General features: G+C 44.5%; 1 protein-coding gene across 3 annotated transcripts in view; it reads right to left on the bottom strand.

Moving 5' to 3' along the window:
* The window catches only part of ccdc50a (coiled-coil domain containing 50a), a 152143-nt gene that overhangs the window by 102813 nt on the left and 23973 nt on the right, over positions 1-25357 (bottom strand). For 2 of the 3 annotated variants that reach the window (XM_063045251.1, XM_063045249.1), the window contains exons 2-3: positions 19926-19988; positions 7945-8074 (exon numbers count right to left, since the gene is read on the bottom strand). In XM_063045251.1, coding sequence (XP_062901321.1) covers positions 7945-8074; positions 19926-19988 — 193 coding nt within the window. Of the gene's footprint in view, positions 1-6649; positions 6808-7944; positions 8075-19925; positions 19989-25357 lie in introns of those variants that run through there. The other variant, XM_063045250.1, reaches the window with a different exon arrangement.

Genomic DNA, 25357 nt, shown 5'->3' on the forward strand with positions numbered 1-25357 from the left:
TGCTGCCTGACCTGGTGACATTTTGTGTCTGTTGCTCTGGATTTCCAGTATCTGCAGAATTTCTTGTGTATATGAAAAGAGATTTATATTCAGAAGACTGAGAGGAGAGTCTCATAGAAAAAATACAAAGGGTACTGAACAGATTAAATGCAGAAAAGATGTTCCTGATGGCTGAAAACTGAGGCACACTGGTCAGCTTAAGAAAAGGGCAACCCATTTAAACTAAGATCACCTGCTAGATATTAAAAGGCCTAGATTGAATGGACATGCAGAGGATGTTTCCAATAGTGGGGCAGCCCAGCACCTGAGGGGATAGCCTCATTATAGAGGGACACCCCTTTAGAACAGAGATGAAGAGGAATTTCTTTAGCCAGAGGGTAGGGAATCTGTAAAATTCATTGACACCAACACCTGTGGAGGCCAAATCATTCGACATATTTAAAGCAGAGGTTGATAGGTTCTTGATTAGTAAGGGCATCAATGGTTATGGAGGGAAGGCAATTGAGATGGATAATAAATCAGTTGTGATGGAATGGTGGAGCAGACTTGACGAGTCAAGTGACCTAATTCTACTCCAATGCCTTATGGTCACACAGAGTTTTTCACCACAGAGAGCAGTGTGCCAAAGTACAGGCAGAAGCTGAAACAAGAGGCGGCCATAGCTAAAACCGTCCACTGTTGGTCTGACCATGCTGCAGGACTGCTTTGATGACGTCGACTGGAATGTCTTCCATGATGAGGATGTCTCTGAGTTCACGGATGGGGTCACGAGTTTCATCCGGAAGTGCATCGAGGATGTTGTCCCTCAAAAATCGGTCAGGCTCTATCCAAACCAGAAATCCTGGAACAACAGTTCTGTGTGAGCAGCACTTACTGCGTGACACAGAGTTTACGTTGCTGTGATCAGTAGGAGCTCAAGAAATGCAGCTATGACCTGCACAAAGTCATCAAGGCAGTGAAACAACAAATCAGGCACAACTTTCCATCCATAACACACGCAGCTTACGGCAAGGTCTGCACACCATCATAGACTTCAAAAGCTAAATGCAGTGGAGTTTCCAACATTGCTGCCTCTCTCCCAGATGAGCTAAATCTTTTTTTACGCTCGATTTGATGTTGCCAACACTGAGCCCCTGAGGAGACCTGCAGCTTGGACATCTCTGAGGCCGAAGTACGCAGGTGTTTCCAGTGAGTGGACAGTCGCAAGGCTGCAGGACCGGATGGCATCCCAGGACGGGTACTCAGAGTGTGCGCAGCATAGCTGGCAGGTGTGTTTATAGACACTTTTAACCTCTCCCTCTCCCAGGGTAGAGTGCCCTCCTGCTTCAAAACATCCACCATTGTTCCGGTACCTAAAACGACCAAGGTAACATGTCTGAGTGACTGGCGTCCTGTCACACACCTCAATAATAAGCAAATGCTTTGAGGGGCTAGTCAAGGGCTACATCTGCAGCGCGCTACTACCCACACTGGATACCCTAAATTCACCTACCGACACAACCAATCGACAGATGATGCAATACCCACAGCTTTACACACATCCTTACACATTTGGAGAAGGAGGATGCTTATGTGAGAATGCTGTTCTTGGAATATAGTCCAGATTTCAACACCATAATTACCTCCAGGCTTCACAAGAAGCTCACAGACCTCGGCCTTCACCCTGCCTTGTGTAGCTGGATCCTGGACTTCCTGTCAGATCCAGCAGGTGGTAAAAGTGGGCTCCGTCACTTCTGCTCCTCGGACCCTCAACACAGGTGCCCTTCAGAATTGTGGACTCTCTGTATACCCATGACTGTGGGGTGTACGGGCTGTCAGGGAGGGATAGCGTCTCTGGTGGGGCAACAGGTTGCGTTCTTTTCAAGGCGGTTAGTCCACCTTTGGTCCCCACCTGGCACTCAGCTCTTGATGGGGTGAAGGGGTAGGTAAATAGGGGTACAGACTAAGAACAATGATTAATTAATGATCAATCACCTTGTGGATGCCTCAGCTTACTGTTTTGGTCAGTCAGAAAGAAGCTTTACCCAGCAACCGGTGACGTACTAGTCATTGTTCTCCAAAGACAGGCAAAGGCTCAAATAAGGAACTAGCAACACACATCAAAGTTGCTGGTGAACGCAGCAGGCCAGGCAGCATCTATAGGAAGAGGCGCAGTCGACGTTTCAGGCCGAGACCCTTTGTCAGGACTAACTGAAATAAGGAACTATCTGATCTTGCAGAAGCAGCTCAAGGTATAGTTAAATATGGGAAGTATAGTGTAGGGACTAGAATGTCCTGGAGAAAAGGAGAAGGGTCTGAATGAGGAACTGATGGGCTAGCTTTGGCTTAAAATAATTATAACTAACTGACCAATGATTATCTTACATCTAATCGTATCTTAGCATGTGATTGAAATGATTCTAATATTATCTAAACTTGATAATTAAGATTTCCTGCTACCTGATCAATGTTATAAATTGTGGAGAATTGTGTAATTCAGGGGCAGTGTCTGGACTGGCTCCTTTGGGAGATCAGTTTGTAACTTCCCCCACAGCATGCTATGAGTAAAGAATAAAGGTTTGAAAAAAGAATTAAGTATGTTAGTGTATTTGTGGTACTTTTGTTGTTGCATCGGTCGGTCCAGTACGACTATTTGGCGAGCCAGCCAGGAGTCCAAGACGAGGGTCTCGTGAGACGGTGTCAGTGGTCGACTCGGTGGCGGTGACGTGAGACAGGTGGGCCCACAAGGTAAGATTTACCTTGACCTCTCTCATTAATTGCCCACCTTGACGATGTCCTCGTCTGGCGGGTAATCCTCTGACGGACTCCTTTCGAAACCTGAGTTGAGGATCGTCCGGGTACCACAGGTTAAAAGAGGGGTTAAAGTCCCCGACGAGTATAAGGTAAGGTAAGGAGTTAGAGTCCCCGAAGTATTGAAAATATTAAAGCCTGCTGGTGCTAACAAATTGGGCAGCGGATCATTGGTAGTGATCTATTACATTTTTTTTTTGAGTGTGTTACAGCAAATTGGTCAGCGGGTTAGTGGCAGTAACCTATTACATTTTGGAGCTGGTAACCATTCTAATTGGCGTGGGGGGCCGGGGCGTGTAGCACAGTAAATTGACCAGCTCAGGGCAGATCAGATGTTTGGCCAAGCACAGGGGAAGTGGCTCTCCTCTGCAGTCTATCCCAATGCTGTAAACACGTTTTGGGGTATACTTGGGACGATTTGCCTGTCTCAGCACCCTGCCTTAGGCCAGTTGTTAAGAGGGGAAATCCCCCATGTGAAGGTCAGGACCCTGAAGTGAGAGTGAGAAATGGAGGCGGCTGACCCACCCGATTAGGGAGCATGGGGCAAACATAAGATAAGTCTGTAAATAACACACCATTGTTTAAACCACGTAAAGATGACCCAGAGAGAGAGAGGGAATGATTACCGAAGGTTATCAGTATAAGAAACTGCGGAGTGAAATTTGGCCTCTGGGTGGGACCTAGGATTTAGATAAATGTCTAAAGGCAGAAGAAGCAATTTGGAAGCATAACACCAGATAAAAATGGAAGGTTTTAATGTCCAATTGGAGAAAAACGGCTGAAGAATTAAATAACAGATCTAAGCAAAGTAGTTGGGAGCATAACGCACGTCGCAGAGGGATTACTGACAATCAAGGAAATTCAAAACCGTGGGAGATATTAAAAGGACTGTGTGAGGATCACGATAAGAATAAGGAAAAACAGGATAGGGGAAAAAAAAGAGATAGGTGGGCTAAGGATAGATGGAAGGATAATGATGAAGCCGGCAAAAGTAAAACTGAGGTACCTCTCGACTTGTCTGGACTGCCCCTGCCCTTTAATGAAAGTGAGACTGAGGAGGAGGAGGTATGGCACATTCCCGTTGCCCGCATTCGACCCCAACCCACGGCACCGCCACCTCCATATAACATTACTGCTGCCCAACCCCAGGCACCTCAAAATACACCATCCCCAAACTCAATAGCCTCCTGAACCAGGGGACAACTTCGGTGAAGGGGGAGTAATAGGCGCCAGACTAGGAGGCAACGAAACCTTTTGGTGGGAGATGGCCCCCTGATAGACCCTGAGACGGATACTGATTATGACTCTAGTATTGAAAATGATGATTCTGAAGACCCGAGACCCAGAGGGAGAGGGATCCCAGGGCAATTTCCCAACACGACCGTTCCCAACAGGACTCTAGGGTAGGACAGCCGAACCAGGTGGCTACAATGCAGGTTTATACTCCTTGGAAGCCTCAGGAAATGTGTATGATCATGAATTAGGCCCCGAACAGGAAAAATGATCCCGAGGGATTTATCGATTATATGGTTGGTACAATCTAAAGGTTTCAGGCGACTCCCCAGGATCTTTTTAGCTTGGGCTGCATGGCCCTTACAACCAGTGAACAGGAGAAATGGAAAGGCGTTATAGGGGATCATGCCAATTGGGAGTCCTTTTCCACAGCAATCCCACTCGCAGACCAGGTGAATAAAATAAAGAAGGCTTTGCAGCACCCCGTAGACATCGCTAAGGTCCTTGAGTGCCGCCCAAAGGCGGGAGAAGAAGGCTGCGATTTTTGGGAACGCTTCTGCTCCCTTTATGCAACCTACACTGGAGATGCCACCTATAATGCCAGCAATACTTTGCCCCAGTTTAATTCGATGATATTGCAGTGCCTCCCCGAGGATGTGTCCAAGGCTATTAGAACTGATATGGACTGGCCCGATAGGAATAAGCAGGCCATGAAAAGGGCAGGTGAGCAATTTTGGAGTCAGGCAGGGATTCCAAGCCAATCAGAGCAAAGCATGAAATTGTGCAGCCTATACATCCGGTGGTCCCTACAATTTTAAGCAACATTCCACCGGACTCCCAAGTTTTTACTATAGTCGATCTGCAGCATGTGTTTTTTTTGCAATACCCCTTGCTCCTGAGTCACAGTACCTTGTTGCATTTACCTTTCACGACCAGCAGTACACTTGGACTAGGTTACCCCAAGAGTTTGTGCACTCCCCCACCATTTTCTCACAGGTATTGCATAGGCAGCTTAGATATTTAATTTCCCAGGGGCTTGACGGTAATACAGTACGTAGATGACCACCTACTGGCTAGCCCATCAGAAGCCTCAAACGTGCAGGACACCAATACGCTTCTGAATGCTCTGCATTCATGGGGATACGTGATCCCGCCCCAAAAAGTAAAGAGAACCCAAAGGCAAGTGAGATTTCTGGGAACCCTTTTGAGTGCAACCGAAAGGCAGCTCACCCTAGAAAGGGGACCCCAATCCTTGCGACCCTCCCGCCATCTACGCCGAAAGCCAAGCATGCTTTCCTTGGTCTGGTAAACTTTTGCAGACAGTGGATTCCCAATGTTGCTCTGTATACAAAACATTGGAGCCCTCTGGCTTCCAGTTCGCTTACGGGGCCCCTAGAGCTAACTGAGCAACAGAGAGAGGCTTTTGAGGAATTGAAGAAATCCCTCTCGAGAGCGCCTGCTCTCAGCCGCCCACTCTACGACCGTCCGTTCCAGCTTTTTGTGAATGTTTTAGGTGGCTGCACCACTGCAGTGCTCACTCTGACTCATGGGGATGGGTGCAGGCCTGTTGCCTATTATTCCACTAAGTTAGACCCCGTAGCGCAGGGGTTCCACCCCGCTCGCAGATGCTCCCGGCCATTTACTGCCCAGTTAAGGCTGCGTCCAACACTCTCACCTGTGGTTCCTCGTAGCTGTTTGCATGCGACAGCGGTCACACCCCGGGCAATGGCTTTAACAAGCCGGCTAAACCAGGTAAGGTAGCCAATGGGTCTCAAACCATCGGTGAGATAGGGAGTTGCCTATTCCAGCATGTGAAGACAGACTCTGGAAGATTGAGCGGACGAGACCAATGTAAAGTCCAATGGTCAAGAAGGCGGTCTCTGCAAGCGTCGTGGAACGTGTAGAGCAGGACAAGACACAGAAGACGTCCTGGTCATCCACTGCGCCTAGTCCCATCTCCAGCCGTCTCAACTCTGTCTTGCCACTGAATCCAGACAGGAATTGGGAAGAGAGAGAGAGGCTGACGCTGCACAACTCTCCCTCACTTAAATACAAATCATGCGCTAGTCTCGACACCATCAATGGTGTCGAGGTCTTCATCAACGACGACGATGAACGAACATCTACCCATGACTGTGTCGCCACCCACTGCTCCAATCTGCTAATTAAATTTGCTGACAATACTACACTGATTGGCCTATAGGTTTCCCCCGCCATCCGAAGGTAGAGCGTTCCTATGAAACGGTTCATAAGCCAGAAGGTCGTAAAGTGAAGAAGCAATTACTATTTATATGGGAAAAATTTGTGAGCGTTCGCAGACACAAAAATAACCTACCAAATCATGCCAAATAACACATAAAACCTAAAATAACAGTAACATATAGTAAAAGCAGGAATGATATGATAAATACACAGCCTATATAAAGTAGAAATACTTCTCTACAATCATTGCCTGCACTGTTCTCCGTAGCAAAAGTCTCACGCTAGCGCTCTCGGTAAAAACACAGCGCAAGCGCTCTCCAGTAACCTTTAAGCTATGAAGCTGCCAAATCATACCAAATAACACATAAAAATACACAGCCTATATAAAGTAGAAATAATGTATGTACGGTGTAGTATCACTTACCGGAATTGGGAAGGCAGCGCCAAGCACACTGATGATGGTGTGTTAGGCTGAGTCGGAGGTTGGGGTGGTGCAGTGGTCCCCACCCTCCAGGCCGCCGACCGATACCGATCCGCGAAGCATGCAGGGGTACAGCGGTGGCCAGGACGCACCCAGCATATCTTTAAGAAAAAAGCCGAAATAAACAAGCTAATTAATTAGGTGCCGCCCGGCACGTAATTGTCAGCCCAGATCAGAGGCGACACAATCGGCAATCGCCTCTGATCTGGGCCGACATTTACATGCCAGGTGGCACCTAATTAATTAGCTTGTTTATTTTGGCTTTTTTATGTTCACTATCCTGTTGTATATACTACTTATTATAAATTGCACACTGTTGTAACGTAAACATTTTTACTCCTCATATATGAAGGATGTAACTAATAAAGTCAATTCAATTCAATTTATTTGGAACTAAATCAATAAACAGGACTCTGGGAATACAGGTCATAATTCATTGAAAGTGGTGTCATAGGTAGATAGGATCATTAAGAAAGCTTCTGGCACGTTGGCCTTCATAAATCAAAATACAGAGTACAGGAGTTGGAATGTTATGTTGAAGTTGTATAGCATGCTGGATTACTGTGTGCAGTTCTGGTCACCCACCTACAGGAAAGATACAAATAAGATTGAAAGAGAAATTTACAAAATTGTTGGCAGGACTGGAGAACCCCAGTTATAAGGAAAGTTTGAATTGGTTAAGATTTTATTCCCTAGGACGAAGAAGAATGAGGGGAGATTTGATAGAGATATTTAAAATCATGAGGATGTACAGACAGAGTAAATGCAACCAGGCTCTTTTCTTCAAAGGTTGGGTGAGACTAGAAGTAGAGGTCATGAGTTAATGGTAAAATGTGAAATGTATGAGGGAGAAATGTTTCCACTCAGATGGTGGTGAGGGTGTGGAACGAGCTGCCAGTACAAGTGCCATTTCAACATTTAAGAGTAATTTGAATAGGTGCACAGATGGGAAGGTGTATGAAGGTCTATGGTCCAAATACAGGTGGATGTGTCTAGACAGATTAATAGCTTGGAATGGACTAGATGGGCTGAAGGGGCTGCTTCTGTACCGTAGTGCTCTATGACCCTATAAGAGAAGCAGATGTGCAAGTCCAAGAGGAAGAAAGCTGAAACAGAGTACTCAGTGATCAACCAAGAGGTACTGAATGGTGGAACAGGCTCCAACAGGACTCCTCCCCTGCCCTCCTCCATTTTCCCCATCTTTCTGAGTTTACATGCAGTAGTGTACCAGTGCTTACATCTCTTGCTGTTGTCTCTGAAGCTGAATTTGGGCTTTCTTATTCTCCTCCTCTTGCAGTTTCTTGGCCACTTGCAGGTCATGCTGAACTAGACGGTTTCTCTGCACATTGGATGCCAGGTGATGTTCAACTAGGAAAGTGCACAGAACAGGTTAGGTTTGTATTGTGAACACAAGAGATTCTGCAGATGCTGGAAACCCAGAGCAACATATACAAAAAGCTGGAGGAATTCAAGTCAAGTTTATTGTCATTTAACTATATACATGTATATAACATATATAACCATATAACATATACAGAAACTAGACAACGTCCTTCAAAACAGAGTGAACAGAACAGTAGTGTACATAACATATGAAGGTAAGGATAAAATTTACAGATGAATCACACATAAAGGACAAACTAAAGTGCATCCAATTTAAACAGTGGAAGGTATGGAACAGATTAACCAGTGATACGTTGAATGCGATGTGGCCGGGAGTTCAGAAGCTTCATGTCCTGGGGGAAGAAACTGTTTCTCACCCTGACTGTTCTTGTTTTTATGCATCATAGTCTCCTGCCGGATGGTAGAAAATCAAAGAGCAACAGATCAGGCAGCCTCTATGGAATAGTCGACATTTCAGGCCCAACACTCTTCACCAGGACTGGAAAGGAAGGGGGAAGCTGGCAGGATAATAAAGTTGGGGAAGGGGCTGGACGATGATGGGTGAAGACAGTAGGTGGGAAAAATAAAGGGCTGGAGAAAAAGGAATCTGATAAGAGAGGATAGTGAACCATAAGAGAAAGGGAAGGAGGAGGGGCACCAGGGGGAGGTGACAGGCAGGTGAGGAAAAGAGATAAGATGCCAAAGTGCGAATTGAAGAGGGAAGGAAAAAATTACCCCAAGTTGGATACAATGAAGTTTGTGCTATCCGGTTGGAGGCTACCTTGACGGAATATGAGGTGTTGCCCCTCCATTCTGAGAGTGGCCTCATGGTGGCGAAGAGGCAGCCGTTGACCAAAAGAGGTTTGTATTGTGCCCTGTTCACCACATAGTGATGATTCAGCATTCTGCACATTTTACAGTAATATATGTAATTTGACAGTAACATACTGGATAGGTTCCGAAGCACTTGTTGCCCTGCTCCTGAAATGGCTTCACTCACCTCAGCGCTGTGGGTTCACTTTCAGGGACTCTGCAGTTCATATGCTCAGTATTATTTGTTGGTATTTTTTTATTATTTTCACTATTTGGCCTCTTTTGCACAGTGGATGTTTATCGAAACAGCGCAGTAATGGGTCCTACAATCCCAATGAGTCTGTGTCACCCAATTGTACCCATCTGACCAATTAACCTTCTAATCCAGAATCATAATCAGGTTTATTATCACTGGCATGTGTTGTGAAATTTGTTAACTTAGTAGCAGCAGTTCAATGCAATACATAATGTAAAAGAAAAAAATAACAATAAATAAATACCAGTATATGTACATTGAATAGATTAAAAATTGTGCAAAAACAGAAGTAATATATATTAAAAAAGTGAAATAGTGTTCAAGGGTTCAATGTTCATTTAGGAATCGGATGGCAGAGGGGAAGAAGCTGTTCCTGAATCACTGAGTGTGTGTCTTCAAGCTTCTATACCTCCTGCCTGATGGTAACAATGAGGATGTTCTATGAGCCTGTGGTGGCCAGTGCGATCATGTTTGCTGTTGTGTGCTGGGGCAGCAGGCTGAGGGTAGCAGACACCAACAGAATCAACAAACTCATTCGTAAGGTCAGTGATGTTGTGGGGATGGAACTGGACTCTCTGACGGTGGTGTCTGAAAAGAGGATGCTGTCCAAGTTGCATGCCATCTTGGACAATGTCTCCCATCCACTACATCATGTACTGGTTGGGCACAGGAGTACATTCAGCCAGAGACTCATTCCACCGAGATGCAACACAGAGCGTCATAGGAAGTCATTCCTGCCTGTGGCCATCAAACTTTACAACTCCTCCCTTGGAGGGTCAGACACCCTGAGCCAATAGGCTGGTCCTGGACTTATTTCCTGGCATAATTTACATATTACTATTTAATTATTTATGGTTTTATTACTATTTAAATATTTATGGTGCAACTGTAACGAAAACCAATTTCCCCCGAGATCAATAAAGTATGACTATGAAAAGGGCATGCCCTGGGTGCTGGAGGTCTTTAATAATGGACGCTGCCGTTCTGAGACACCACTCCTTGAAGATGTTCTGGGCACTTTGTAGGCTAATACCCAAGAGGAAGCCGACTACATTTACAACCCTCTGCAGCTTTTTTCGGTCCTGTGCAGTAGCCACCCCACCCCCGGTACCAGACAGTGATGCAGCCTGTCAGATTGCTCTCCACGGTACATCTATAGAAATTTTTGAGTGTTTTTGTTGACACACCAAATCTCTTCAAACTCCTAATGAAGTATGGTTGCTGTCTTGCCTTCTTTATAGTTGCACTGATATGTCAAGACCAGGTTAGATCCTCAGAGATCTTGACACCCAAAAACTTGAAGCTGCTCACTCACTCCACTTCTGATCCCTCTATGAGGATTGGTATGTGTTCCTTCATCTTACCCTTCCTAAAGTCCATAGTCAGCTCTTTCATCTTACTGATGTTGAGTGCCAGGTTGTTACTATGACACCACACCACTAGCTGGTATATCCTGTCACCTCCATCTGAGATTCTACTAACAATGGTTGTATCATCAGCAAATTTATAGATGGTATTTGAGCTATGCCTAACCACACAGTCATGTGTATATAGAGAGTAGAGCGGTGGGCTAAGCACACACCCCCAAGGTGCACCAATGTTGATCGTCAGCGAGGAGGATATGTTATCACCAATCCGCACAGACCGTGGTCTTCCGGTTAGGAAGTTGAGGATCCAATAGCAGAGGGAGGTACAGAGGCCCAGGTTCTTTAACTTCTCAATCCGGATTGTGGGAATCAAGGTATTAAATGCTGAGCTATACAGCATCCTGACATAGGTGTTGTCCAGGTGGTCTAAGGCCGTATGAAGAGCCATTGAAATTGTGCCCACTGTTGACCCATTGTGGTGATACACAAATTGCAGTGGGTCCAGGTCCTTGCTGAGGCAGGAGATCTGTGTGGCTTTGGACTGTTGGGAGGGAACTGGAGCACCCGGAGGAAACCCACGTGGTCACAGTGAGAATGTAACAACTTCTTACAGACAGTAGTGGGAAATGAATCCCAGTCGCTGGCGTTGTAATAATGTTATGCTAACCATTACACTACCGTGCCATGTGTATATGCTTTTTTTGTGGACTCGATTGTATTTCTTTGTTTTCCTATGGGTGCCTACGAGAAAATGAATCTCATTTTTGTAGGGTGGAGGGAGATGTAATCTTGATAGCTGTGGGAGTCCGCAGGGTCAATTACTTGTCAGAAATCTATCCTCTGTGATGGAGGAAAAGGGAAAAGTCAGTGTGAAACTGAGTGCTGAGTGACATTGGACAAGAAAGGTAACACAGTTTATTTGAGTTGTACTTGCACTCACCATCAGAAAGACCAAGGAGTTCATTGTGGACTTCAGGAAGGGGAAGTCGAGGGAAAACACACCCGTCTTCATCAAGGAATCAGCATACTGATGAAATTACAAAGAAGGCATGGCACTGGCTACATTTCATTAGGACTTTGAGGAGACTTGACATGTCACCAAAGATTCATATGTTTTTTTTTACAGATGTACCATGGAGCATTCTAACTGGTTGCATATCCATCTGGTATGGAGGGGCCACTGTACAGGATCTAAACAAGCTGCAGAAAGTTGTAAACTCGGCTAGCTCACCATGGGCACCAGCATCTGCAGCATCAAGGACACCTTCAAAAGCTGATGACTAGAAAAGGCAGCATCCATCATTAAGATACCTCCATCAACCATGACATGCCATCTTCTCATTACTACCATTAGTATGTGTAAGTGTGTATGTATGTGTGTATATCTGTGTGTATAGATATAGATATAGATATATATATATATATATATACACACATATACACACACACACACACACATACTTTTCAATCTTATTTAACTCTGTCCCAACTTTTGTTGAGTGTGTTGTAGCCATCAAATTCTAAATTTGTGTAGGTTTACAAAATACAATTAAGTTGGTCAGTAAAACTACTGAAAATCTTTTCTTTGTACTTTTGTCAGTTAAATAAAGGTTCACGTGAATTAACATATCACAGATTTTTGTTTTTACTGCATTTTGGAAAATATCCCAACTTTTCTGGAAATGGGGTTTGTATATATAATATACACACACACAGATACATACATGCCTTATTGTAATTTATAGTTTTTTATTATTATGTATTGCAATGTACTACTGCCACAAAACAACAAATCTCAGAACGTATACCAGTGATCCTGATCCTGATCCTGCCAGTATCAGGGCAGAAAGCAAAACCAATGCAGTCATCAAAGTACTAAAAAAAGAAATGAGAGAACGGCATCCTGAATAGAAATGAAACAAGGATTGTCCCACAAAACCCCGGCCATTGCTTAGGCCACACGGGTTCCCATAACAGAATCTTTGATTTAGAGGAAATGAGAAAGGAGAAGTTGTTTCCGACGAGAATGAATTCTGCCAGACAAATTAGGACGGTGGTGGAGGGGCACTGACTTGGCTGAGGTTCAAGGAGAAGTGAAAGGCTTCAAGCCATCCTGGTGGGGGATACAGATACCAGAGAACCATAAGACATAAGAGCAGAATTAGGCCTTTCAGCCCTTCGCGATTACTCCACCATTCCATCATAGCTGATTTATTAGCCCTCTCAATCCCATTCTCCTGCCTTCCCCTCATAACCTCTTGAAACCCTGAATAATCAAGAATCTATCAACCTCCGCTTTAAATAAGACTTGGGCTCCATAGCCAACCGTGGCAACGAATTCCACAAGTTCACCACACTCTGGCTAAAGAAATTCCTCCTCATCTGTTCTAAAAGGATGTCCCTCTATCCTGAGACTGCATCCTCTGGTCCTAGGCTTACCCATTATAGGCAACGTCTTCTCCACATCCTCTCTATCTAGGCTTTCCACCATTCCATAGGTTTCAATGAGATCGCCCCTCATTCTTCGAAACTCCAGTCAGTACAGGCCCAGAGCCATCAACCACTCCTCATATGTTAACAGTTCATTTCTGGAATCCCCTGGTGAACCTCCTCTGGACCCTCTCCAGCGCTGGCACATCTTTTCCTTGGATAAGGGGCCCAAAACTGCTCACAATACTTCCAGTATTGTCTGGCCAATACCTTATAAACCTCAGCATTACATACAAGAGAAAATCTGCAGATGTTGGAAATCTGAGCAACACACACAAAATGCTGGAGGGACTCAACAGGCCAGACAGCACCTATGGATAAGTATATAGTCGATGTTTCGGGCCAAAACCCTTCAACAGGACTGGAGAAAAAATAATGAGTAGTAGATTTAAAAGGTGGGGAAGGAGGGGGAGTTGGGGGCAGAAACACAAGTTGATAGGTGAAACCGGGAGGGGGAGGGGTGAAGTAAAGAGCTAGAACGTTGATTGGTGAAAGAGACATAAGGTCAAGGAAAGGGGGTGGGGGGTGGGGGTGGGGATGAAGGCATTACCGGAAGTTTGAGAGATCAATGTTCATGCCAACAGGCTGAAGGCTGCCCAAAGATGTTGTAACTCCAACCTCATCAACACGGCAGTGGAGGAGGCCATGGATGGACATATTGGAATGGGAATGGGAATGGGAAGTGGAATTCAAATGGGTAGTCACTGGGATATCCTGCTTTTTCTGGCAGACGGAGCGTAGGATCTCACCAGGAGCACCAAACATAGTATATGACCCCAACAGACTCACAGATGAAGTGTCGCCTCACCTGGAAGGACTGTTTAGGGCCCTGAATGGTAGTGATTTCTCAAACCTGGTAATGCCCCCAACTCTCCCCTTCACCATTTCCCCATCCCCTTTTCCCTCTCTCACCTCAACTCCTTGCCCACCCAGCACCTCCCTCTGGTGCTCCTCCTACTATTTCCTCCTTCCATGGCCTTCCGTCTTTCACCAACTTCCCAATTCTTTACTTCACCCCTCTCCCTCCAACTTTCACCTATCACCTTGTGTTTCTCTCTTTCCTTCCCCCACTTTTAAAATCTACTCACCGTTTTTTCTCCAGTCCTGCTGAAGGCTTTCGGCCTAAAACGTCGACTGTACTTTTTTTCCATAGATGCTGCCTGGCCTGCTGAGTTCCTCCAGCATTTTGCGTGTGTTCCTCAGCATCACATCCATGCTTTGTATTCTATTCATCTTGAATGAATGTTAACATTGCATTTGCCTTCCTTACCACTGACTAAACCTGCAAGTTAACCTCTAGGGGATCCTGCATGGGACCTTCCAAGTCCCTCTCTACCCCTGACTTTTGAATTTGCTCAACTACAGTTAAAGTGAGCCAGTTGGCACTAAATCAAGCACAAGAGATTCTGTAGGTGCTGGAAATCCAAAGCAACACACACATAATGCTGGAGGAACTCAGCAGGTGAGGCAGCATCTATGGAGAGGAATAAAGAGTCAACGGTTCGGGTCAAAACCCTTCATCACGACACAGTAGGCACTAACAGACTTGGAAAGTTGGCGCAGCATGATAGCGTACTGGTTACTACAATGCTTTATAGCACCAGCAAGGTTTACAAGATTATAAAAGCCACAGACAGAGCAGACAGGCAGCACCCAGTGGCTTTTTTGAGGATGTGACTAAATACATTGATGAAGGTAGAGCAGTAGATGTAGTGTATTTGGATTTCAGCAAGGCATTTGACAAGGTACCGCATGCAAGGCTTATTGAGAAAGTAAGGAGGCATGGGATCCAAGGGGACATGGCTTTGAGAATCCAGAACTGGCTTGGCCAAAGAAGGCAAAGAGTGGTTGTAGATGGGTCATATTCTGATGGAGGCCGGTGACCAGTGGTGTGCCTCAGGGATCCGATCTGGGACCCCTACTCTTCGTGATTTTTATAAATGACCTGGATGAAGAAGTGGAAGGACGGGTTAGTAAATTTGCTGATGACACAAAGGTTGGAGGTGTTGTAGATAGTGTGGAGGGCTGTCAGAGGTTACAACAGGACATTGATAGGATGCAAATCTGGGCTGAGAAGTGGCAGATGGAGTTCAACCCAGACAAGTGTGAGGTGCTTCATTTCGGTAGGTCAAATATGATGGCAGAATATAGTATTAATGGTAAGACTCTTGGCAGTGTGGAGGATCAGAGGGATCTTGGGGTCCGAGTCCATAGGACACTTAAAGCTGCTGCGCAGGTTGACTCTGTGGTTAAGAAAGCATATGCTGCATTGGCCTTCATCAATCGTAGGATTGAACTTAGGAGCCAAGAGGTAATGTTGCAGCTATATAGGACCCTGGTCAGACCCCACTTGGAGTACTGTGCTCAGTTCTGGTCACATCACTACAGGAAGGATGTGGAAACCATAGAAAGGATGCAGAGGAAATTTACAAGGACATGAGGCATTGATCGTGTGGATAGTCAGAGGCTTTTTCCCAGGGCTGAAATGGCTAACACGAGAGGGCACGGTTTTAAGGTGCTTGGAATTAGGTACGGAGGAGATGTCAGGGGTAAGTTTTTTCTTTCTTTACACAGGAAGTGTTGAGTGTGTGGAATGGGCTGCCAACGACGGTGGTGGAGGTGTATATGATAGGGTCTTTTAAGAGATTCCTGTACAGGTACATGGAGCTCAGAAAAACAGAGGGCTGTGGGTAACCCTCTGTAATTTCTAAGGTAAGGATATGTTGGGCACAGCTTTGTGGACCGAAGGGCCTGCATTGTGCTGTAGGATTGTATGCTTCTAACACCAACCTTTGTGTGATCTGCAAAGCTACTACTTCTCCCTTCCAGGTCCTCAACCAAGTCATTTGTAAAAATCACAAAGAATAGAGGTCCCAAACTCCGCCATGAAAGGTTGCAACAAGAGGTGGGCAAAGCATGGGCAAGCAACCACATCCTGTAAAAACCTAGAGCTACAGAAATGCAACAAAAGCTCCAAATACCTCACCCCTGGGAGAGGGACGATCTTCACCTAGGAGACGCATGAAGTTGTGAGGTGAAATCAGAAGGAACAGAGCTAATCAACCTTCAATTGGCCCAGGACAGAGGCCTCTGGCAAGCTGCTGTTGGCAGCCTGTGCTCCAGTAGGGGTGATGGCAGGAGAGGGCCCAAGAGGGGTCCCAGAACAGATCCCTATAGAACACCACGTCACCAACCTCCAGGCAGAATACACTCCAACTGTCACCACCCTCTGTCTTCAGTGGGCAAGCTACTTCTAAAATTGGACCACAAACAAGAGAAAATCTGCAGTTGCTGGAAATCTGAGCAACACACACAAAATGGTGGAGGAACTCAGCAGGTCAGGCAGCATCTGTGGAAAAGAGTACGGTCGACGTTTCAGGCCAAAGCCCTTCAGCAGCACTTACCAGTTTTCGATGATTGCACAAATAGATGCACAGCCAACAGCCTTTGACTAAAATAGATCACAGCTGCTCGGTTCACCTGGCTCTCAATACTCTTGCCTTGTATAAATATCAATTTCAGGCTTTCATATTTTCAATTAACTCTCCCCCCTCCTGTTTCACTTCCAATAGTTCGCTTGACACTTTAAAACTGCCAAACGGTTACAGCAGTTCATGGAGTTCATAATATGTTTAAAAATTCAAGATTTAAAATAGTTTAATGTCACTTCTAGTACACAAGTGTAAAGGAGATCAAAACTCCGGATCCGATGCAGCACAAAAAACACAATAATAATAAAAAGCATAATAAATATAAACAGACAAGATAGCTTATGTACATTACATCCAGAAAGTGACACTAGACACAGGAGTGGCTGTACGTAGGGTGACTCTGAAAGGAAATGATAAAGTGGTGATGGTTGGGTGTGTGGAAGGTGGGTTAGAGGGTGGAGGTGTTGATCAACTGTACTGTTTGGGGGAAGTAACTGCTTTTTAGTCTGGTGGTCCTGGCGTGGATGCTACGTGGCCTCCTCCCTGATGGGAGTGAGACAATTAGTCATGAGCATTACTGGCCCTTTTCTGTATACACATCCTTGATGGCAGGTAAGCTGGTGTTGGTGATGTGGTGGGCAGTTTCAACTACCCATTGTATAGCTTTCCTGTCTGCCATAGTGCAGTTTCTGCACCATGCAGTGATGCAGCTTGTTAGGAGCTCTCCACTGCATATCTGTAGAATGACGTGAGTACAAATGTTCAAGCTAAGTTGTCGTTCAACCACGCATGAATACCCATGAATATAGCCAAACAAAACAGCATTACTTTGGGGCAAGGTGCAAAACAGAGCACCACAGTCATATACAGCACATATAAGATATCAGTAAGTCAAACACAAAAAATGTAACAGCCCAAGTCCCTGAGTCCATGAATGTTGCAGTAGTCTGCAGTCGAACACAATACAGCTTATTTTCTGCTGAGCAAAGACTCCAGCATGTACTCTGCACCACACTGCCTCCTGCAGTCCGGTGATGCACACCGACTCCAATGCCTCCCTCCTGGGGGGGGGGTGCTGCAAACAGGTGACATCACGGCTTGAGGAATGGTCCTTGCGATGACCAAGGCCATGCAGCTCCCCCACCTCCACCCTGCTGTTCACCAATAAACCAACGAATTGGACTTGCAGCGTTCCAAACCATCAATGCCCAACAGGGTCTTGCAATCACAGCAAAACCGACTAAGACTCGCCGGTAGACTGCACATTTCCTTCTGCACCGACACATCTCAGACGCAGGCAGCATCACTGTCTGCACCTAGTCCAGCTCTGCCAACAAGCAACTTGCTGGTGGTGTAGACCTTCAGTATTTTAACTTCTTAACATCCAGTAGGGTCTTGCGAACATGAACAAAAATTTTAAAAAACAATAACACATTTAGTTGAATCTGTAGAAGCCACTGCATCTGAGTGTGCTGCCATCTTACCAAATGTATTCTCCAGCTCACTTCAGCCTCCTCAAAAAGTAGAGGTGTTGATGAACTAAATTTGGTAAATTAGACTGAAGCTAGTGATCTCCACAGCTGGGAGGCAGACCCCTTTATAATTCAAGAGAACTGGGGGGGGGGGAGAGAGAGAAGAGAAGAGAGAAAGGGAGGGGGAGGAGGGGAGGGGGGAGGGGGAGGGGGAGAGGGGGGGAAGAGGGGGAGGGGGAGAGGGGGGAGGGGGGAGGGGAGAGTGGGGGAGGGGGAGGAAATATATTTGGGGTCACATCAAGTTGAGTGTTGAATGAGAAATCTGTTGAACGTGGAAGGTGAGGATGGTGAAAACCTTCAGGATACAAAGTGAGGTCGGAGGGGTGAAATCAAAATGAGATTGATTATCACTGACATATTTATTAGGTACACCTGCTCATTAATGTAAATATCTAATCTCGAGGCAGCAACTCAATAGATAATAGATGCAGACATGGTCAAGAAGTTCAGTTTTTGTTCAGATCAAACATCAGAAAAGGGAAAAAGTGTAATCTAAGTGACCACATTACTGTGATCACTTACAGTAATCACATAGTCTGGGCCTGTATGTGCCTTAAGTTCCTCACCAATCTTGTTAGCTTATAGTTGTCGAAGTGATGTAATCTTGTTTTGGGTCCATTCCATTAGGTAGAATGATTGTGGAATGATTGTTGGTGCCAGGTGAAGTGGTTTGAGTATCTCAGAAACTGCTGATCTGAATTTTCACACACAACCGTCTCTAGAGTTTACAGATACGTTGTGTAAAGCGAAAAAGAGCATTCAGTGAGCAGCAGTTCTGTGGGTGTAAATGCCTTGATAATGAGAGAGGAGAATGGCCAGACTGGTTCCAACAGACAAGGGAACAGTACTCTGCTATCCACACATTACAATAGTGGTGTGCAAAACAGCATCTCCGCACCATAGGTAAAACAACCCAAGTCTATCCAACCTCTTGTTAGGCACGTGCCCTCTCATCCAGGCAGTATCCTGATCAACCTCTTTTGCTCCCTCTCCAAAGCCTCAACATCTTTCCTATAATAGGGTGAACAGAACTGTACACTATACTCCCGAAGTGGCCAATTAGTTTTATAAAGCAGCAACATAACTTTCTGACTTATGAACTCAAAGCCTCAACTCACAAAGGCAAGCCAGATACCTCCTTAACCACCCTATCAACCTGTGTAGACATTTTCAGGAAGCTATGAACCTGGACCCCCAAGATCTCTCTGCTCATTACATACCATACTTCTATTTAAACTTTGTTTTTTTTTGGTAAATAAAAATATCTCACAACGGAAATGATAACTACCTAATGGAATGGACCCAAAACAAGATTACATCACTTTGACTATTACAAGCTAACAAGGTTGGTGAGGAACTTAAGGCACATACAGGCCCAGACTATGTAAACACTGTACACTTTCTTCCTTAACACAAGAGATTCTGCAAATGCTGCAAGTCGAAAGTAACACACAAAATGCTGGTGGAACTCGGCAGGTCAGGCAGCATCTATGGAGAAGAATAAAGAGTCAATGTTTCAGGCTGAGACCCTTCATCAGGAGTGGAAAGGAAGGGAGCAGAAGCCAGAATAAAAAAGTGGGGGCATGTGGGGGTGGGGGGGGAAGGACTACAGTCTGTCAAATTATAAGTGAAACCAGTTGAAGGGGAAGATAGGTAGATAGGAGTGAAAGTTAGGAGGAAGCAAATACCCGAAATACAAGAGATTCTTCAGATGCTGGAAATCTTGAGCAAGACATACAAAAAGCAGGAGGAACTTTGCAGATCAGGCAGCATCAACAGAGGGAAATAAACAGTCCAAGTCTGGGCTGAGACCCTTCATCAGGACTACTTTCAGAACATTCTGATAGCATCAGTTTTTTTTGATCTCCAGACTTATTTTTGTACACAGACGGTTCACCTTTGCATGTGTTTTGTAACACTGTGATAACGTATGTTTCTGGTACTTACTCTCCTGCTCCTGGAGATTGTGTGCCAAACTGTGATCCTCACGAACTGCAAACTGACGGCACACTGCAAGAGAAACAAAATGGTTAAACTCCAAACCCCACACACTTATAACCTTGAGTGATGATGGACATTTTTTAAAACCACCTACAAACTAAGATTCTTGAGATAATACGACATAGGAGGCAAAATGTCAGACTGAGTTTAATTCGGCCAAATGTGAAGTGCTGCCCCTTGGTAGGTCAAATGTGAGGACACCCTTAAGAGTGTTGATACACAGAGGAACTTGAGGACCATTAGACATTGGAGAATTAGGCCATTGAATTCATTGAGTTTGCTCTGCCATTCTGTCATGGTGGATTTATTATCCCCCTCAACCCCATTTTCCTACATTCTCCTTGTAATGTTTTGACACCCTGAGTAATCAAGTACTAATCAACCCCTGCTTTAAACATACTCACAGACATCTGTCGCAATGAATCCTACAGATTCACCATCCTCTGACTAAAGAAATATTCCCTCATCTCCATCACCCTGCTTCAATCCTTAGCGCCACTGAGGTTGACCAAGACTAGAACTAAAGGTCATGGGTAACGCATGAAAGGTGAGTTAGTTACGGTGAATCTGATGGGGAACCTCTTCACTCAGAGGCTGGTGCAAGTGTGGAAGTGAAAGTGAAGCCAGTGAAAGTGGTGGATGCCGGTTTGATTTCAACAAAGTTAGTGAAAAATTTCACTCCCCTGAAATTTCAATTCCACTGAACTGTTTCCACAACCTATAGACTCTCTTCAAGGATTCTTCATCTCATGTCCTCAATATTTATTGCTTATTTATTTATTAGTATTACTTTCCTTTTGTATTTACGCAGTTTGTTGCCTTTTGCATATTGGTTGTTTGCAGTTCTTAATTTATGCTATTGTGTGTCTTTGTACTTACTGTGAATACCCTCAAGAAAATATATATGGTGACATATATGTACTTTGATAATACATTTATTTTGAACACAATCTAAGGTTTGAGTTGGGAGCAGCCCACAAATGTCACAGTGTTTTAATGCCGACAACTCTGCAACCCTGACTCATGCGTCTTTGAAACGTGGGAGGAAATGGGAGCGTCCAGAGGAAAGTACGTGGTGATGAGGTGAGTCCAAAGGTTGTGAGAACAGTTCAGTGCTGGGGAGAGCCAAGTTACCCCTTCGGGTTCAAGATCCTGATGGTTGAGGGGAAATATCAGTTCCCGATCCCAATGGTGCAAGTCCTGATGCATTGAAGCAAACAACACAAAGTTAATATTTAACCTTAAACTCTAACCTTTAATCCTTAATCATTTTTCTAACCAGTTGACTGTTTCACCTACCTTCTCCATTCAAAGATAAGGGTTATTTGTCACATCTATATCAAAGTATACAGCAAAATGCGTCATTTACTTCAAATCATATCAGTGAGGATTGTACGGCAGGTGGAGATACGTCTCAACCAAAGGAGGTGTAAGGTGTTCCTTTCCTCCACCAGCCTGCAGGTCACCCTTGGTCAAGGTGTAGCACCTGCAGAGCCCCCCCCCCCCCCACCACATCAGAGTGACGTGAGGTTGTGGATGGTCATATCACAAGTCCTACTTATGTGACCACAGGCACCAGGCAGGCGACCTCTGAAGAGTATTGATAATGGTTGGGGTCACCTGTCTTGTAAAGACACTGCCCCGAAGTGGCAATGGCAAACTACTTCCGTAGAATTTGCCGAAAACAATCATGGAAAGACCATGACCGCCCACCTCGTATGACACAGCACATCACGATGCTGATGATGATGATGAAGATGATTGTTAGATACATGGGTTAAGGCCAAAGGAAAAATGGCTGGAGTGCTCAGCACTTTAGTGCAAGGGTATTTATTAGGTATGTCAAAAATCAAACTTACAAAAATTAGTGAAAATAGTGAAAAGATAACTGCCAATATTTGTAAAAATATATCTACCAGAGAGCATTATGATAGTTGCATACTACTTGTCCAGGCAGTTGCCCCTCCCCCTCTCTCTCCGACTGATAGCAGAGAGCTCATTTAAACCGACACTAGGACAATACATCTGTGTGCCGCTTAACGTCCACTCGGACAACGTCCGATCGCATATACGTCCGTAGTCCCGATCGGAGAACGTGACCTAGCAGACGTAACCAATCTCCTGTATCGCGCGTCTCTTGAGTGTAGTAGCGTTATCTCGCTGTTTAATTTTCTTTCGAAAATATTACCGTAACATGCATCATGGCTTCCAAACGCAGCAAAACCACTCCTAGTGATAGCAGCAGCAAGAGGCAAAGGAAAAGTACTGATTTGGCAGTGAAACAAAAGGTTATTAAACAATATGAAGGTGGAAAACCAGCAAATGCTATTGCTCGGGATTTAGGCATGTCGCACTCAACAATCACGACGGTCCTGATTAGCTTTACTGAAAGCTACAAGACTCATGAAAATGCGAGAGGGACCTATATCGGCTATGGAGAAATTGCTAATGACATGGATTTAGTCAATACAGGTACACTACAGGTTTGCTAAGTATATAATATGGTGTTCGCACAACGTCCAAATCACATAACGTCCGATTTCACAGAACGTATTGTGGACGTTAAGCAACACATACCTGTACCATATTTAACTCCCAACAGAGCTTCATTAAAACTACCCATGAATTAGAAAACAATGCACCCCACAATGTAGTTACAATCATATTACAAAATAAACAGAGGAATCTACCTTAAATACAGTATACAATCAACATATACACATTTACACACCCCAGCACTAAAGAAATGGAATATTCCACCGTGTATGGTGGGAAAAGCACCACAAAGCCAAACCCTTTAGGACCCATTAATGGTATAAACTAGGGGAATACATTGAATTGCACTCACTCAGCATAACAGCAGCAAAATAACAAAGCAACGTTTGCGTGTGCGCGCTAATGCGCATGTGCAAGGGGTGCGCTTACAGAGCTCTCCCAGTCACAATGATGAGGATCGTGCTAGGCAGCCTGCAAGTGTCACCATGTTTCTGGCATGCCCACAGATTACTAACCCTAACCCTTATGTACATGTTCTCACTGACAATCTGATAACAAGAGCGTGACTCTACCCATAAATCTGATTTTTAAAAATTGAGAGAATTCTGGATATCAGCAGATAGCTTTACTTGGATAAAATATTTTATCTGGTTTGATAGGTGGTTAAGAAGGCATACGATGTGTTGTTCTTCATTAGTTTGGGGTGGGGGGGGGAGCGTTGAGCTTAAGAGCTATGTGGCTATGCAGCTCTATAAAACCCTGCCTAGACCACACTTAGAATATACTGTTCAGCACTGGCCAAGGATGAGGAAGCTTTATAAAGGGTGCAGAGGATATTTACCAGGATGCTGTCTGGACTAGAGAATATGTCCTATGAGGAGAGGTATAAAACAATGATTTGTCAGCTGGTTAGATTATAATCTATCCTCACACAGTGCAAAGATGTATCAGTAATAGGTTAATTGGTCATTGTAAATTGTCCTGTAACTAAGCGATTGTTAAATCAGTGGGTTGCTGGATGGTGTCACTCAAAGGACCTGTTCCACACTCTCTAAAGAATACGTTTTTGGAAAGTGGGAAGAAACCAGAGTACCCAGAAAAAACAAATGGGGGCATGGGGACAATGTGCAAACTCCTTACAGGCAAGGGCAGGGATCAAAACCCAGTCTTACAGCTGCCACTGTAATGATGTTACACTAACCGCGACGTTCCCATGCCTTCCTATATTAAACCTCTGTCGCTCATTCTCCAACCATTCCCATTCTGTGCTCTGTCACCAATACTATTCCGTAAGACCACAAGACAGTGGAGCACAATTAGGCTATTCAGCCCACCAGGTCTGCTCCACTAAGGCTGACTTTTCTTCAGTTCCATATTCCCACATACCAGTGACGTTCAGCACAAGGCAGAATCCGAATCAGGTTTATCTTCACTGATATAAGTCAGTACAGCGCACGACAAAGTTACTCCACATTACAAAATAAATAAATAGTGTAAAAGACAAATAATGGGATAGCACTTATGAACCATTCAGAAATCTGATGGTAGAGGGGAAGAAATTGTTCTTTAAACATTGAGTTTGTGTCTACAGGCTGCTGTACCTCCTCCCGAGGGCAGTAATGCACGAAGAGGGCAAGTCCCAGATGGTGAACTTCTTCAGTGGTGGATGTTGCCTCCTTGAGGTATCGCCTCTTGAGTGGAACGACAGAACTTTCCAACTCAGTACAGCAGAGTTGGAAAAGTTTTCCAATTTCTGACGACAATTCTGCTTTTCAGACAGGTACCGCCCCCCACCACCCACAAAACAGACTGATATTTTGCTCTCTTTCCATTCCTGCCCACGTGTGCCTTGCACTTCTACTTTGCTATTCTTTATATCTTTCAAAATTCAGGTTTCAAGATTGTTTAATGTCATTTCCTGTACACAAGTTTAAAGAAAAATGAAATAAAGTGTTACTCTGGATTCAATGCAGCACAAAAAAGCAATAAGATAAAGAGAAAAAAGGAAAATAAAGTAGTGAGGTAGTGTTCATTTTCCATTCAGAAATCTGACAGCCGAGGGGAAGAAGCTATTCCAAAAACGTTAAGTTTGTGTCTTCAGGCTCCTGTACCTCCTCCTTGATGGTTGCAATGAGAAGAGGGTATGTCCTGGGTAATGGGGGTCCTCAATGTCCGATGCTGTCTTTTTGAGTCATCACTGTTTGAAGATGTCCTCAGTGCTGGGGAGACTAGTGCTCACAATGGAGCCGGCTGAGTTTCAGCAGCTTTTTCCAGTCCCTTGCATTCGACCCTCCATAACAGTAATGCAACCAGATAACCATCTTATCAAACCAGATGAAACATCTTTCGATTCCTAGTACAACTATCAGTTGCTTTGTAGAAATCTCTCTTTTTTTAAAAAATGAGGTTACCTTAGTAAACTCATGTTCTTGTATTCAGTCAAGATGAGTAACATTTCTAGGAAGTACGACTTGTACTCAAAATTCTCAGTTCCTTCTTCAAATGCTCAACTCAGATTCATTGCATCTGATAAGAGTTTACAAACTTTAACACAGGGTTAGGCCAATCTGCCCATCCAGTTCCTGCCAAATCCAGCAGAGAATTCCCCTCTCCTTATTTCTTTGTATTCGTGCAACAGTTTATATTTATTCACTTGGAAGTCTTTCATTTGTGTGCAGTTTTTCATTGATTCTATTGTATTTCTTGGTTCTACAAGAAATACCAACAAGAAAATAAATCTCAGGGTCGTGCTTAGTGACATTTACCTTAATAGTAAATTTAATTTGAAATTGGTTACTTCAACAAATAATATGCATTAAATTTACTTATTTTTTTAGAGAGATACAGGGCAGAACAGGCCCTTCCAGCCGTTTGGGCTGTGC

The sequence above is a fragment of the Mobula hypostoma genome, chromosome 4 (assembly GCF_963921235.1).
Source record: "Mobula hypostoma chromosome 4, sMobHyp1.1, whole genome shotgun sequence".
NCBI lineage: Eukaryota > Metazoa > Chordata > Chondrichthyes > Myliobatiformes > Myliobatidae > Mobula > Mobula hypostoma.